At 43.1% G+C, this 17,671-nt stretch overlaps 1 protein-coding gene across 1 annotated transcript; it reads right to left on the bottom strand.

Moving 5' to 3' along the window:
• Window positions 1-2,979: 2,979 nt before the first annotated feature.
• Window positions 2,980-17,470, bottom strand: IRAK4 (interleukin 1 receptor associated kinase 4). The gene is made up of 12 exons (XM_066633645.1): window positions 17,320-17,470; window positions 15,434-15,603; window positions 13,900-14,045; window positions 12,972-13,181; window positions 10,975-11,135; window positions 9,165-9,229; window positions 8,075-8,189; window positions 7,381-7,490; window positions 6,757-6,940; window positions 6,373-6,435; window positions 4,127-4,285; window positions 2,980-4,034 (listed from the first exon to the last, which is right to left on the bottom strand). Exons 2-12 carry the CDS (start codon window positions 15,592-15,594, stop codon window positions 3,999-4,001), a joined length of 1,410 nt encoding a protein of 469 aa, XP_066489742.1. The 5' UTR covers window positions 15,595-15,603; window positions 17,320-17,470; the 3' UTR covers window positions 2,980-3,998.
• Window positions 17,471-17,671: the final 201 nt, after the last annotated feature.

Genomic DNA, 17,671 nt, shown 5'->3' with positions numbered 1-17,671 from the left:
CCATTTCTGCCCAGCCTACAGCTGTATACATTTTATCCCTGTTGCGTATATGCAACGTTGGGCAGAAATGGAGGAGGGGGAACCTGATCAAGATCAGAATTAGAATGTGCAGGGAGGGAGCTTTAACTGTTTTCTCCTGATCCTGATTGTAGGTCCCTATGGCTATTTAAGAAAGATATGCACCCTCCCCCCCCACACTTCTCTACCAAAATGGTAGGTGGGCCCTATATATGTGTTGAACATACACATATTCTATTTCGATATAAGACATATACATACTGTTAATGTTATCCAAATTGAAAATGTGATACAAGAAAGGCCAAGCTGTGTATCCACGAAGGAAGGGAGTGACAAAAACAGAAAAGCAGAAGCTGTTGCTCTCTATTGAATCACAGACTGCCAGGTGTATCAAAACTTGCTTTTTTCCCCCCAGCACTTTTAATTTGACGCATACATACAGGAACTAGGTCTAACTGTCCTCCTTCCCAAACTCTGATGAATTTTAATGGCAAAGAAATGTCAGAGCCCAGGGGCTATTTCAGGCTATTCCCTCTACAGTTGTCATTGTACCCTGCAGCACATCACTTCGTCAGCTCTCTGTTGCTGTAGGCTTGCTGATATTATACCAAAAAAAAAGTTATCACACTATGCTTCTTTCCTTTATCTGAATGGCACAAACAAGCTTAAAGCAATGGGGCTGGCAAACTATTCCTCCAAGAGGAATTCATACGTGATCAGGTGGATCTAAGGCAGTGGTTCCCAAACTGTGGGTCGGGACCTGAGTTTTGGAGGATCCTATAGCAGCAGAGCAGAGCCTCCAATGAAAACACAGGTGATGGAAGGATCAGATAATCAGATAACTAATTGCCTCAAACCCTAAAGCTTTTCAAAAAAATCAGAACTGCCCTGCAAGGAACTCCTGCAGTTTGAAAGCATGTACAAATATAGGGAGATAAATAGCAGAGCATCTTATTATTTATACAGGTATTTATATACTGCCTTTCTTTGGTCGTCAGATTTCTCGTCAGACTTTAATTCAAGGCGGTTTGCATGGGCAGGCTGTTCTAAACCCCCCGTAGGGGTTTTTACAATTGAATAGTTCTAGTCTTTCATAGAACTCCTCATTCCAGCTGGATTCCTTCCCGATCTGGCCTCTCTCTGGCCCTTCGCCCTTTTTCTGGTTATTATTGCATGTAGATAAGAAAAAAAAATTTCTTTCTAGATTTTTTTTTAAGGCATGTAAACCTAAGTGGGTCATAGAATGTCATTTTAAAAATTGGGTCCCAGTGCTTAAAAGTTTATGAACCACTGATCTAAGGAATACAAAAGCCACTAGTTCACTTTACATGAACTGATACTTTTATTGATTCTGATAGAACAAAATAGAATCTGGAGTTGTGCAACTCCTTACTTAGTATCATAGTAATTCATATAAATGGTTACCCCAAATTCCCATCCCACCATTGTTAAAATGCTTTATATAGCAAGACATTGTTATAAAGTAGCAATTGTTAAAAATTCATAAGGCAAAAATACTGAGTTTTAAACACATCATCCTGCATCATCTTTACCTTCCTAGAGTTTTTGGGACAGAAACCAGACACCCAATGGTTATAGCTTTTAAAAAAAACATACACAGAGAGAAAACTGAGGGCGACTTTGGCAGAAATACAAAAATCAAATGTTCTGTTTTGACAGAGTTTTTGCATTTGTGTACAGTTCAGTCAAGCTTGGGCCACTGCACTTGGATAGTGCTGGTAGCTTACATTTTGGAGAAACATCCAGTTCCCATCCAGTTCTTCCACTGGTAGGTCAGTCCTCCAATGTGATGTTAACCCACAAGAGCTTCCAAAATCTTGTTTCATTCAGTGGGCCAAATATCATTCATGGTGCCTATTGAGGGCTGGAAGTGACATCATTAAGCAGGTGATGGCCAGAAATAAGCTCCCCCTTTTTTTCCTCACTGAGGAATTTATTAGCTGAAATTGACAAGACAATATACAAATCTTGACCATATTTTCAAGAAATGGGAGATCCCAAATATCACATGGGCCATAATTTCAGCAGCACTACTTCTGCCGAAGTACTGCTTTACAGCTCAGCAGCTAAGAAGTGCTCTGCAAAGTGACATCTCAGCAGAAGCAAAGCTGCTGAAAGGGCAGCCCACCCAATAATTGGACTCCTGCAGCACCACCCTTTCAGCAATGCTGCTTCTACCAATGTATCATACTGCAGCCCAGCAGCTGATCCTGGTGCTGGAGAGCCCAATCACCAGCGGCCGCATCTGCACATAAGCCTTATATTTGACACCCCTGCTCTAAGCTACTCACTACATGATTTGTTCTAAGATCCCACCAGGCAGGGCTGTTCTCCAGCTGGGCAGTGTAGCCCAGCAAGTGTGGCCAGGAGTATACAGAGGTGGATTCCATTGTCTCTAATTTATAGCTAGATCACCCAATCAAAATGGAACTGTAATTGTGCTGACTTGTCCCCTGCCCACTGCCATGTAGGCACCCCACAAGTGTTCTGGATTACATCCAACTGATGGGATCTGAGTGTCCTTCACACCCCTGGATTCTCATCAGAAGAGGGCCACCTGCTCTAACTCCCCTCCAATCACAAGAGACTAACTCCCATAAACTGGCACCAGGCTGCTCTAATTTTTGGCTTATTTCCTCTAGGACAGAGGTTCTCAAACTATGAGGGAGCTTTACTCCCTCAGTAAGTTCTTGCGGGGGAGGGGCTAGGGGAGTGACACAATCTCCAGGATCGCGTTGCTAAGGGGGCAAGGGGGGTGTTTAACACTCACGTTATGTAGGCAGGGCTGCAGCAGGCTGCAGGAGGTGCGGGGAGCCCTGCACAGGGCTCCCCGAGGCTTGGAACATTTGCTAAAAGCAGGCGCAAAGCAACTCCTGCAAAACGGAAGTGCTTTGTGCCCGCTTTTAGTGAACGTTCCAAGCCTCAGGGAGCGCTGTTCAGGGCTGTGCAGGGCTCCCCAAGCCTCCTGCAGCCCTGCCTTCTTGAAGTAAGTGCAAAGCACCCCCCTCGCCCCCCTTAAAGGGACGGGGAAGCATTACATGAACTGGAGGGTCACGACCCATCAGTTTGAGAACCACTGCTCTAGGAAGATGTTAACCCAGCAAAGCCAGTATTCCCCAGTTGCACTTCAAAAGGGGGAATCTCACACTCACCTTCTACCTGACTTCCATTTCCTCGAACTCCACTCTTAGAGGAAGGAATCAAACAAGTCCTAACATTTTGAAGACACACACCTAATACCCAGATGTCAATCACCTTTCACCCCAGGGAGAAGCATATCATCACTAGGGGAAAGATCCACCTATGTGACACAGTCGACAGTATCCCAGCTGCATAGATGAGAGCCCTTACATTCTGATGTGCTGAGTACAGAACTACATGTTCCAATTACTTTAGCCATTTATGAGAGAACAATGTGTAAAATAAGATTTTCAACATGTGAATAAGATGCTGGTGCAGTCTCAAAAATGGAAAATAGGATCATACATATTCATGTAAAAAGCATGAACTGTGACAATCCATAGGAACATGGATACATGTGCAAATTTTGTTTACATGCCTCCCTCCTGCCCACATTACCATGAGGGAGGCACTAATTCACAGCTGCCCTGTTGCCTCTCTATTCTTAGACAGAGGTATGTTGGTTATTACGCCAGTCCTTCGACACATAGAAAGAATGAGCTTAAGCACAAAGTAGGATTTACTCAAGTTCAAGAATACAAAAATATTTTCATGTTTTACAAAAATACAATTTTTAAAGAAAAAACCCATAAATTTATCTGTACTGCCTCGGATATGCTGTTTGCCAGAGCCAGAGTTTAACAGACACTCCTGACGGATAACCCAGGACTACATGAGAGGCCAGCTGTTCGTCTCATTCTGAGACACCAAGGTTGTTCAAGACATAAGGTAAGGTACACAAGTGCATTTAAAATTCAAGCCAAAACACAGAAGGGACCTTAGTCAATCTGGATTCCTTGCAAATGTTGTTTGACCTGCAAGAGAAGAGAGAATGTGAATTAAAACCCACAGAATGCAAAAGAAAAAATACCCTCAGAAAGACACATGACTTCAAAAATCCTGGTACCGTTTTAATATCTGGCCTCCGGTTCTTTTTTTCATTCAGACACTGGCAAGCAACTGAATACATCTGTTCAACTGACGGGATGCTCCAATTGCTCATCTTTTCATCAACGTACTCTTCAATAGTCTTTTCTTCATCTTCAATTTCCTCTTTGATACTCAGCTGTGTGAAAAAAAGCAGTTAGTATTGCAATGAGCTGGAAGGGTTTAATGTACTGAATACTCAACAGGGGGGGGGAACAAGCGGGAAAGGGACTTCTTGGAAAGAGGTTCCCTCTACTGGATTTGGAGAACACTGTGAATTATTATTAAAGAACATAATCCCACTTGTTTTTTCACAAGTGTAGAACTATGAAACTGTAGCCATAATTGACACATTACAGCCAGATTCCCTCTTTCAGTTACACCCCTTTAAGTTTATTGCTGCCAAATAAATGGCAGCCTCAAAATATTCAAATAAGAACTGGAATATTTATGTTCTTCAGCAGCGGCTTTTCTCCCTCAAGCAAGTGATAGGAAATATGACTAGGGGAAGGGGAGAAATCAGTAAATTCAGTCAGGTAAGGTGCTTCACGCATGCATGCGCATGAGAGAGACTGATAGTATCAGCTTCACATGTGGCCCAATCCTATCCAACTTTCCAGCACAGCTGCAGCTGAAATGCAACCTTGAGGTAAGGCAGTGATTTTCAACCACTGTGCCATTTTCAACCACTGGTGTGCCATGGATGGTCCATAGGCATGGACTTTTGGGAGGGTCATTTATTAGTAGGGCCATCAGAGGATTTGAGCCCCCTGCCAGCAGCATGGTGTGCCTTGTCAATGGTAAAAAAAAACCAGATGCTGTGCCTTGACAACTTTAGCGCCTTGTCAGTGTGCCGTGAAATCAAAAAGGTTGAAAATCAGCGAGGTAAGGGAACAAATGTTGCCATACCCTGAGGAGGCCTCTGAGACTGCTCCACCACCACAGGATGCAGCACATGCCCCATTGGCATGGCTGCACCAACACTTGAAAATTGGATAGGATTGGGCCCATAGCTAGCAAATGTATTTCTAAGTCTTGTCTTTCCTACTGCTAGTCAAAGTTTTTCTACTGAGCTCCAAGTAACATCTTATTCAGATTCAAATTCAAATTCAAGGGTTTTGTTTAAATAGAAACTATTTTCCATTAATTGTAACAAAGTGACTTAGTTGTTTTTTTTCCCAGGGGGGAAAAAAGATACAGGTTGAGTACCCCTTATCTTGAATTCCAAAAGGCAGAATGCTCTTAAATTCAGAACTCTGAGCACCGACATGACATAACCTCAAGTGCCAGTCGGCATGCATTCATAACAGAACAAGAAAACAGTTCAGGGCACACAAACTGTGTTTCATGCACAAATTTAAAATATTGTATAAAATAATCTTTGGGCTATGTGTATTAGGTATATAAGAAACTTAAATGAATTTTGTGTTCAGAGTTGGGTGCTATCCCCAAGGTATCTCATTACATTTTTGCAAATATTCCAAAATCCGGAACGTTTACAGTACCAATAATTCCAGTTAAGGAATACTCATCCTGTATATTGCCTGAACCAAATTATTCTGCCATCTTAGGCATCCTTCAGAAGAGCCATCTCCAGCTAGAATTTTCCCCAAGGGTCAGCGGCTTCTAACTCAGTACGGAAGCCACTGCAGGATCTGTCCATCTCATGACACTCCAGTAACACTGAAAATCATGTGGGAAGTGTCCATACTGCGGTTCTTCGCTTGCAAGCATTGCTCTGGTTCTAGGAGATGGAGCTGTACTACCTGCCTCTATGTAACCTCACACATCTGACATTTCCAATACGTCACACACAGGAAGTACAACCACTGCCATAATTCCAAGCTAATGGAACATCCAAATAGGTCCTAAAAAGTCTATTTTAAAATCTGTGATCAAAAAGTTAAATTGAGCCATTTCACTGGTTCTTTCTGAAAGTACTTGGAAAGACAGAGACCACAAAAACTACTGTAGTTTACTTAATTTTAATAGGGTGAACACACTTGGAAGTACCTCTTACCCTTTTGTCTTAAAAAAAATCAATACTACATCCCTAATGGTTCCCCTTAAAATTAACCAGGAAATTGACTGGAGAAATAGTGTTAGATCATAACAGTAACTCCTTCCAAAATTCTTATTCTAATCTAATCTTTTGACACTGTAGACTCCATTGGCACCAGTTCTTGCACATACTTATAATAAAACATAGTTCTGCAAGAAGATTACCAGCAACTGGGGATCCCGATTTTCATCCACAGGGGCAAGCCCTGTTATTATTTCAAGTAACACCTAGAGAAAGAAAACAAAACAAAATTCAAGTGAAGTATACATCATGAAGCTTCCAATACTAGTATACAGGTAAAACCTTAATTAAAATCTCTATCACAAAGTAAATTTTCAAGGGGACTATTTGTCGATACCTTTCACAACTTTCCTTAAAAAAACTGCTCTTCTTTCCCAACCCCCCAATCCCAAGTGATAATTTTTTCAGTGTGAACTATACTGTTAAAGTGTTGTATTCCAAGGTTTCCTTCCTTCCACAGGTGGAAAAAACTCCCTTCAGATAGAAGCCAGTGCTTCTTAAAATGATGGCAGTCATTCACTACTTACCACACCAAAGCTGAAAACATCTGACTTCGGGGTGATCTCCCCACGTAAAGCCTCTGGGGCCATATAGGCTGCGGTTCCCACAATTCTATCTGTTAGAATAGTATGAGTAAGTCTCACTGATGCCCTCGTAAGTCCAAAGTCAGAAAGTTTGGGCACAAATTCTTCCGTCAGCAAAATATTTGCACTGCAAAACAAGAAATATTGTATTCTAGAGTATTTTCCCCCCCACACACAGAAAAGGTGGTGCAGAAATCAAAGGAAAATGGCAAAAGTACTTTTAAACGCTGGAAGCAATTAATTTGACTGAAACTCGAAAATGGTTTTGCTGATGGAAAAAAAATAATAAAAGAGTCACACAACTGTCAGAAGTAAAACCATTTCCCCTAATCTTTTTTATTTTCTTCAGTGCAGACATCCACTCCCCACTAGTGTTCTTATATAATTAATAGGATTTGGGGAAATCCTATTAGGGAAACACCAAGCACATCAATGACAGTGTCACCACACACACACGCACGCACATGAGAGAGAGAGATTTGTCTCCATTTCTCAAGAACTGTCACATGTTTGGAGAATGCTGATAAAACAGTGGTAGGAATACCCATTCTTTTTGGTAGATTTTACCTTTTAATATCTCTGTGGATGTGATTATTTTCATGTAAATAACAGATTCCATTGGCTGCACCTTGTGCAATACTACATCTTGTTTCCCAAGGAATTGGTGCAGTATCATCCTTCAATGCAAGGGGAAAGAGGGAGGAAAAAGTAGATGTGTGTCAGTATTCCAATTCAGTTTGCTTATTTGATCCAGTAACATCTTAAGACTGCTTACGGTAAAATATGAAAGTCTATTAAAGTCAACATGAAAACCCAAATAGATCCACAAGTATTCCATTGGCAAGCTGATCACTACTACTACAAGACCACCTGAAAAGCCTACTGAAAGAGGTAATTTGTTTTTCATATTTCTACACCTCCTTTCCTCCAAGGAGCTCAGAATGGTGCACAGGGTTCCTTCCCTCCTGTGAGGGAACAACCCTGTGAGGTAGGTGCAGATGAGCGATAGTGACTGGTCCAAGATCACAGGGAACAACCCTGTGAGGTAGGTGCAGATGAGCGATAGTGACTGGTCCAAGATCACCCAGGAAGCTACATGGCTGAATGGGGATTTTAACCTGGCTCTTCCAGGTCTAACTCCCATTTACCATCAACCATGGCTGGGATTACAATGATCCAAAATACAGTAAAAATGGGCAAATCTTAAAGTGTAAATGGCAGGCTCTTCTAGGCACTGACAGAAAGCAAGAATTTCACTTACCAGACAAGCCAGTCTGTCAAGCAATGAACCATTGGGCATGTAATCATAAACTAGGCAAGGCTGATCAAAATCACTTGAGAACCCCAGTAATTCTATCAGGTTCTCATGTTGACACCTGTGATGAAAATATTGTACTATTAGTTCTGGATTTTCATTTTTTCCAGAATGTACCGCCCAGAGCCCTTTTACACCCTTTGGGTTTTCCGAACCGCCAAATCTTGATTAGAAGTTATTTACACTGACTATGTCAATTCATCTAGTGGGAATAATTCAGCATTCCTCTGGGACACAGTACAGGAGACAAAGAAACCACGTCTCACTCTGTCTGCACAGATGGCTCTCTTGGTGAAAACAAAACTAAAGGTGGAAAGGAAACTAACGGAAAACAACCAGCTTGCACAATGGCAGAGGAGTGTGCTCAAGGAAACCAACACACATTCATCGTGTGCTAAAGAGGCTAAAGGTTGTGATTTATTTCTGCTGTGTTTTGGCTGTTAGGCCACTCTTTCTCTAAGCCCCCTTAAATATTTGAGCACTGCTAATCACATATTATCATCACTTGGATAATTTCCAATACAGGTGGTGCTTCAATATCTGAGGAAACCTGTTCCCAGACCTCCCGTGGATACCGAAATCTGCAGAATTGACACCCTTAACCTTCGGAAAACAACTGGAGCAGAGCTCCAGGGAATTCCACGGAAGCTGTGAGCGAGGCCTTAGGACACAGCCAAAAACCAGAAGTTAAAACTGGAAGTGACGTTTAAAGGCCTTATAAGGGCTTCAGGAGGGCTAGGAAATCCTTCGGAGGGCTGAGGAAGCTCAGGTCACGTTCAGAGGGATATGGGTTGCCCCGATCAGGGCTGAACGCGGGCCACTGGATCCGTGTGAAGCCAAATCCATGGATGAAAAATCCGTGGATGATCAGATGTGACCTGTACATCTAAATGCGTTCGGAACAAGAATAATCAGAATTCTGTACCAATGTCTCCACATTTCCTGCAAAGATTCTTTGCAATTCTCAGGTAAACACTTGGCAGAACTGTGCTGAGGATACACTGTCAGTGATGTTTCAAAAATGCTTGGTACTTACTTTGCCATAAGCTTTACTTCTTGCTCAAGCTGCTTTTTCAAGTCTTGGATACTTATATCTGTTACCTATACAGACAATTTTTAAAAGTTAGTTGGAGACTAGGAAGTAGGGTATCTTTTACCAATTCTAGATCAATCAAAATCCTGACTTGGCCATTTTATGCTTGATTTTGGCATACAGGATCACTGCTACCCCCAAATACAAGCAAATTCATCAACATCTTGGCAGCCCAAGACTTCCTTTCAGTTAACAAGTGACTTAAAAGTGGTCTATTCACTCTGCAGTTCCAGAACAGTAGATCTAGGTCTCCCCCTCTAAATACATGTGGTTGTCCCATCTCCACGAATTACAGCATGCTGTTAATTGTTCCCCTCTCAATTGCCTACATAATGCACCACCAGATGGGGAAGGGGAGGAAGAGATATTCTAGAACAGGGGTGTCAAACATAAGGCCCAGGGGCTGGATGCGGCCCGCAGAATCTTTTTATCTGGCCTTCATGCTTTCAGCTGCTTAGTGCTGAGGTATGTATTACTGCTGAAAGGGAAGTCCACATGAAATTTGGGCTCTCCCATATCTTGAAATGTGATCAAGATTTGCATATTTTCTCTTCTAATTTCCTGCTAATGAGTTCCTAAGTGAGAAAAAGTGTTTATTTCTGGTTAAGACCTGTTTAATGACATCACTTCCTGCCTAATGACATCACTTCTGGCAATTAGCAGGCATCATAAATGCTATTCGGTCCTCGGTATGAAACGAGTTTGACACCCTGTTCTAGAATGTGTTAGCAAGAAATTTATGTGAGGACAAGAGACCTAGTAAGTATGCACAAGGCCTCTGTGTAAAGTCTAATTTCCATTATGTGTAGTTTTGATTGCCGACTTTTACAAAGAAGAAACCAAAATTAGAACAAGTGCATGGATTACCTATGAAAGCAATAGGAAAAATGGTTTATTAGATACGGTTGAGGAGAAAAAAAAGAACCACGCTTTTCTGGCCATGTGAAACAGAGGTTAGAGATGATGGTTCTTTCACAAAATGATAGAAGGGATTATGACTACCTTAAGGCAATCACAATTAAAAGAAGTTGAATTCTTCTTTAATAATTAAAGTTGATGATCATAGGACTAAAGTTATGAAGTCACCCTAAATGTAGGATTAAAGCATGCCAGTTCTGTAAATGAAATGGAAACAGCAGTGCTTCCCAAACTCACCTGGCTGGTGACTCTAGTGCTAGAACCCAGAAGTGAATGGTGATGACATAGTATTTTGCATCACACAATGACTTCACCAGCCACTCAATTCCAGCTTGCGAGGCCAATAATGAACCTAAAAATAGTGGTAAGGAGGCCAAGGTGGGAGGGTTTTTCAAGCAAGCGGTTTTTGCATGCAGCAGCTCTGCCCGCCACGCCTTCTTATTGCTATTTTTAGGCCACACTGCTCAGGTTAAATCCAAGGAAGGTAAATAATGATTAATCCGACTGAACTGATTCAGACTCAACTTACAGCACAATCTCATGCATATTTACTCAGAAGCAAGTCCAATGTGGCTTATTCCAAGTAACTGTGTATAGGATTGCAAAGTTAGTCACATCTACCAACTTGTGTCATTTGAAATCCATAGGGCTTAGTCTTCTTGACTAACCTTCTTTGGATACAAACCAATTGCTTTGGATAGGTATAGAGTACAGTGTACTAGGTAGATCACTGCATGATTTTCTGATCCCTTGCATGCCTTCAATTCTACAGTTCTTTTAGCAAAATGGGTAGTACAGCATAAAGGAAGTAGAGAGCATGCATCAGTGTACCTACAGCAGTAAGCCTTTTCACTGCCACTATTCTGCCATTAATGACTCCTTTGTACACAACTCCAAATCCTCCTTCACCCAGTTTGTTACCGCCAGCAGACACAGTTTGACCATCAAAGTTATTTGTAATGCTTTTCAGCTCATGAAACAAAAAGTGCTGTAATCCTGCAAGAAATAAGAAATCAGTGAAAATCTCAACATTTTCTTTAGCAGCTGTGAAATTATTTGGAATGAAGAACTGTAATCCATTTTTCAGAGTTCAAATTCCAGAACATTAGGGTCTAACTACATGTTCAGTGGACCTGTGCGACTAGAATGCCACAAGTGTTTTCTCCCTTAGAACCACCTCCACCCACCTGTCAGGAAGAGAAGAAATCTTCATTTCCCCCCTTCTCTAAATGTGTAATTTGGTTTAAATTTCACCCAAAATTCTGCACAGACATGCTCTCCCTTTTCTATAGCTCTGAAAAAAAATTGAGAAAGCAACAACAACAACAACAGTATTTATATACCGCTTTTCAACAAAAAGTTCACAAAGCGGTTTACAGAGAAAATCAAACAACTAAATGGCTCCCTGTCCCAAAAGGGCTCACAATCTAAAAAGATGCAAAAGAATACCAGCAGACAGCCACTAGAACAGACACTGCTGGGGTGAGGTGGGCCAGTTACTCTCCCCCTGCTAAATAAAAGAGGAGCACCCACTTGAAAAAGTGCCTCTTAACCAGTTAGCAGGGGTTGCAAGACAAAACTCTTGTTATATCAGGGGTTAGCAGGGGTTAACTCTTGTTAGCAGGGGTTGCAAGACAAAACTCTTGTTATATCAGAGTAGCCAACAGTGATCACTGCATTCATCATGTTCAGGCTAACTGATGTAAATCTTTTTAAGCTAACAGATTCAAGTAATTTGGTCCAAGATGGTGGCTTGAGGAAAACAGCCAAACAAAGTGGTTCCCAAACTGTGGGTCATGACCTAGTGGTGGTCATTAGTGGGCACTAGTGGGTCATGACCTGATTTTTGGTGGGTCGCTAAAGGGTGATGGAAAGATCAGATAACTAATTGTCCCAAGCCCAGAAGCTAATAAAAAAAAACATACTGCAACTGCAAATTACTCTGCAAAGAGTTCAGCTCCTGCAGGTTGCAAGCTTGTGTGAATATAGGGATAAATATTTAAGGGTCTTTTGCCGGTTATTAGTTTATACATAATTTCTTTCTAGATCTCCTTTTTAAAAAATCTGGAAAACCTAGGTGGGTCCCAATAGAGCGTAGTTTAAAAAAGTGGGTCCCAGTTCTAAAAAGTTTGGGAAACACTGCACTGGATACCTGTCAAACATTTTGTTTCAGAACAGTATTTTGATATATTGCAACTGCAGGTAGCACAACATAATGGTCTATTTCAAGCCCTGTGCAGATATTATTGTAATTGCAGACAGCGTCCATGGTGGATGGGAGTGCGCTGGTAAGTTTCACCCCCCAACTGACACTCCACAGCCCAGTGATCTTTAACCAGGGTGTGGCACACTGGTGTGCTGCAAATAGTTTGGGGGAGGGTCATTTATTAGTAAAGCTATTGCAGTGTACCTTGTCAAAACACTAATGTTGCCCTGTAAATTTTAGAGCCGTGTCAGTGTCCCATGAGAGGAAAAAGGCTGAGAATTGCTGGGGGATAGCCCCACCTCCCAGTCATCATGGACAGCATGAACCCTTGTTCATGCAGAGAGTGTTGATGAGAGGGTGGAGCTTACTGATGTGCTCATGGGTGCTCTGTAACCATAGAGACTCTCCATGGTTACAGAACATTTAAAAAGGACTTCAATAACCATGATAGTAACCATGATAAGATACAGCATGGAAGATCTCCAAGGAGATAACTGTCAGGGAAGCAACTAATGAAGCACGAAAGACTGTCACTATATCCACCACAGATTTCTATGTAAGTGATAATATATTCCCCAATAGCACTAGATGGAATAAAATGAAAAATGAAGGTAATAATTTCCTACCTGTGTCATTAAGATGCAAGTCACTCTTCTTGGTACTCGAGCCACAAGAAGCAGGAATTACACACACTTTATACGGAGCCAAAAGAGGTGTTACTGATGCCATTTGCTTTTCCTCTACAGAAGTTTCTTTTTCACACATAGGCGTAGTTTCTTGTAAGGATAAGGGAACTGTAACATCTTCTGTTACTTTTACAGAGTCTGTCACAAAATCTTAAAAAGACACAACAGTTTGGGTGGAGCCATAAACTTTAGAAGGTGTTGGTTATGTCACACAAATGAATTTTATGGAAAACATCACACTCTTAATGAGCACTGGACATCTCACAATCTAATGGTATGATTTAATCATATATTTGGGTCTGCACTCCCCCCCCCTGCAAAAAAAACACATGCTGTTCAGGTTGGTAAAGAAGACTCAACTACATACTGATTTCACCTATACACACCACCACGCAACTTGGCAAAAGGAAGATTTCACTATACCTCTCCATGGGAATGGTACAACGTTCACACAGAACTGGGTAGTTCAGCAAAAAGGGAACTGGACCCCCAAACCAGGATGCCCTCTTACCTTCTCTCATATCTAGGTAAACACTCAAAGCCCTGGGGTTCTTGAAACGTAGAAGTCAGCGATGAGAGAAGTAATCCAAGGAGCCTACCAACTAGGCAAGCTCCAACTCCCCAACCCTCACATTTGCCTTGGGTAGGCCATTAGGGATAAGGGGAAATCAGCTGACTTGCTGTAGCCAGGCCCATGTTACACACAAACAGAGTTTGTTTTTTTATTAAGGCAATGGGTCCCCATTCATCACAGATGGCTACTAAACAGCAGATAAAAGTGCTCATCAAAATTATTAAAAAAGAAGTTTCCATTAAAAAAACCAAAACATACACACTAGCCATAGGTACCACACAGATCAAAAGTTACCTGGAAGCAAAATACTGGCTGGTGCCAAGAACTGATTTCTGATCAGCAGGTCCACCAGGTCACCAACAGTGCAATTTAATGTCCCCCAATCATGAAGCAGTTCACAGGTGGGGCTCATTCCTATTTGCTTCAATGCTTCAAATCGCCTTTAATAAAAACCAGAATTAATATTTCAAATCAGAGAAGAGCTAAACAACATGAGAAAAGGAGAAGAACAGAAAAATACGCTGCCTTTTTGTGAAAACAGAAAGCACAGATAGCTTCTCAGAGTAGGCATCCTTTACCCAGTACCAGAAAGTTAACTATATTCATACATTTTAAATTTTCAATTATATTGGTAACAGTTAAACAACCTCCATTTTTCTGGAGAAAAAGATCAAGAAATTTATCTGTCCTGGACAAAGCTCTATTTCTTCTAAAACACACACACACATGTATGGTTGCAATTTTAAACCTAAATTACCAAAAGAAAATACCACTAAACATGAGAACATAAGAAGAGCCCTGCTGGATCGAGTCAAAGGCCCATCTAGTCCAGCTTCCTGTATTTCACAATGGCCCACCAGATGCCTCACAAGACAGCAAGCATCTGCATCCTGGTGCCTTCCCCTGTATCTGGCAGGATGTTCTTCCAAGTAAAATATGCTTAGGGCTGGGAAGCAAGATGCACAACATCAGCTGAACGGCTGTGTTCCTAAAGTTTATTTCAGACCATTTCATCTGCCCTCACTTAACTGCAAGCAACCAACCTACTAACAGGGGTGGGCTAACCTAGGGCCCAATCCTATCCAACTTTCCAGCACCGGTGCAGCTGCAATGCAGCCCTGAGGTAAGGGAACAAATGTCCCCATACCCTGAGGAGGCCCGTGACTACCTCCACACCACAAGATGCAGTGCATGCCCCACTGGCAAAGCTGTACCAGCACTGGAAGACTGGATAGGATTGGGCCCTAATGGCCTAAGGGCCACATTGGGATATGGAAGTATTATAGACGGCCACAATGCACACCACTTGTTTTAATTTTATTTATCTTGGTTCTGTAAAAATAAGAGTTCAAAAAGGAATAGAATGCAAAGTACGGCATTCACTGTCCATTCTTCTTTCTTTGCTTTCTCTCTCTCCTTTATGGCCCAGTTCTTTTAGATCTGAACTGTTCCAAGATAGGACACGCTTCTCATGATCAGTCTTTGCCTGCCTCCTTACTTACTTATGTATAAGCATATACATACGTTAAAAAAGTAAAGAGATGGTGACCCTGGTGGGTGTGGCTGACAAACAATAAAGAACTAAAACTTGAAACCCCATAAGGGCTTTACAAGGCCTTCAGAGGGTCAGGGAGGCAGTGCATGGCTTCCTGGGCCCTCAGATCACCTCTGGGGGAAAGGCCCAGGGACGCTGTGAGGGGTGGTGGTGGATGGCAGTGCAGTGCCCCAAGCTGGTGCCTGGGGAATTTGTCCCCCCTCAAGCATGCCACAGTTCAACTGGTGCATATATTAATAAATGACTATTTTCCCTACAACTTCAATACTCTACCTTATATGCATTTGGCTATATCTGTTTGCACCAGACGTATCTTTTATATCTGTTGCCAATTTCTTCCATCCTTCCTGCGGATCAATTAAATCTGCCAGTTGACGCATCATGCCATAGCCAAGGTTGCGCACATATGTTGAAGGAGTTATGGGCTTGTTCATCTCCAGTGCCTACCAAATGCAAACACAACCCACATTCAGGCATTATTTCATGTAAAAGACTTGAAAAGCACTTCCTTTATCGTGAGGGTGAATAGGGATAGCCCAAGATTTCCCAGTGCCTGAGGTGGCATGTTAAATACTGCACCCTTCTTACCTGTTGAGGTGCCAGCTGCAACATCTACCCCTCTTCCTCCCCCCCGCCATGTATTTGATTTGAAAAGGAAGAGGGGAACAAGCAGATGAGGAAGTGTGGAGGAGAAGAGAGCTAGACCACTCTGTACTTCTTGTCCACTTCCTTCTTCAATATGGGGGGTTGGAGGCAGTGGTGAATGGGTGGATAGAGATGGGCACCCTGCCACCAATCTGCTGCTGAGCCAAATGTCTCAGTCAGCCTCATGGATAGGCTAGCTATTAGCTGGCATTCTCCTTAGTTTAACTGCTCTTGCATCTATTGCAGTGGTTCCCAAACTTTTCAGCGCTGCTGCCCACCTCATCCTCCACAGTGGATCATGATGCTATGGTCCTGGTAGTGCTGGAACCTTATTGAGAGGACCCAGAGGCCACTTCCTGGTCACAACCCACTGTATTGCCCTCCGCAAGCCTCAGAATGGCCTGCAGAAGTGACTGGAGGTGAGTTCTGGTCAAACCAGATATTGTGTGTGCAAACTTGAAGGTGGGATGCATCCTGGGGAGAACCTGGGAGAGGAAAGGAACCCAGAAGTGGGTTTTTCAGTGCTAAAAGCAGCTCTGCTGGCTCTGAAAAGGCATGGCTTGGCTGCAAAGAGGTAGGACCTCAATTTTGGCACTTTTCTTGTTTTTAAAGAGGTCAGGCCATCTAGTCCAGCTTCCTGTATCTCACAGTGACCTACCAGATGCCTCAGGGAGGACACGAGACAAAAAGAGACCTGCATCCTGATGCCCTCGCATCTGGCATTCTGAGGTAGCCTAGTTCTAAAATCAGAAGACTGCACATACCCATCACAACTTGCGACGTGTGATGGACTTTTCCTCCAGAAATTGGTCCAATCCCCTTTTAAAGACTTCTATGCCAGATGCCACCACCACATCCTGTGGTAAGGAGTTCCACAGACCAATTATACATTGGGTAAAGAAATATTTTCTTCTGTCTGTCCTAACTCTCCCAACACTCAACTTTAGTGGACATTCCCCTGGTGTTGTGCAAGAGGGAAGACAGCTGAACACACTGAGCACAGGTGAATTGCCCCAGCCGCAGCAGACCCTTGGAATCCCCCCAAGAAGCTTCTACTGGATTCCCCTCCCCAAGCTTCCACTAGATTCTCTTCATAAGCTTTTAGGAAGATGAGAGTCGGATGGTGCCCTAACCCTGAATGGAACAGCTCAGAGTCCAAGCCTGTGCATGTCTACTCAGAACTAAGCCCCATCACAGTCAATGGCGCTTACTGCCAGGAAAGTGTGGAGAGCACTGTAGCCACAGAGCCCAAGCCTATGCAGGTCTACTCAGAAATAAGTCCCATTATAGTCAATGGGGCTTACTCCCAGGTAAGTGTGGAGAGCACTGCAGCCACAGAGCCCAATCCTATGCAGGTCTACTCAGAACTAAGACCCATGATAGTGGGGCTTCTTCCCAGGAAAGTGTGGAGAGCACTGCAGCCACAGAGCCCAAGCAGGTCTACTCAGAAGTAAGCCCCATGATAGCCAGTGGGGCTTCCTCCCAGGAAAGTGTGGACAGGATGGCAGCCTCACCTGCTTCCTAGTGCGAGGACCGTACACCGCCCAGAGAGGCTTCCTGCGGAGCCCAGCCAGGCCAGAGGGAGCCTCCCCAGCCCCGCCTCCCAGCCACCCGCAGCCTCCCCATCTTGCTCAACCGAGGAACTTCCTTCTCTCCCTCCCCAGAGGGCCTCTGTGCCTCTGAGTTCTGTGCATGCGCCGTCTCCCCCTCCTCTCTCAGTCGGACCGGTCCACCGAGTGGAAAGGATAGGGGGGTCCATTTTCCAGAAGTCGGTCTAAAAGACCCTGAGAATCGCTTCTCAACCCCTTCCTGTCCCCTCTATTATCATTGTTATTTCTCACGCCTGGGATTCGCGTTGCCTCCTGA

Source organism: Tiliqua scincoides, chromosome 7 (genome assembly GCF_035046505.1).
Source record: "Tiliqua scincoides isolate rTilSci1 chromosome 7, rTilSci1.hap2, whole genome shotgun sequence".
Lineage (NCBI taxonomy): Eukaryota > Metazoa > Chordata > Lepidosauria > Squamata > Scincidae > Tiliqua > Tiliqua scincoides.
This window is presented reverse-complemented; position numbering and strand designations above follow the sequence as displayed.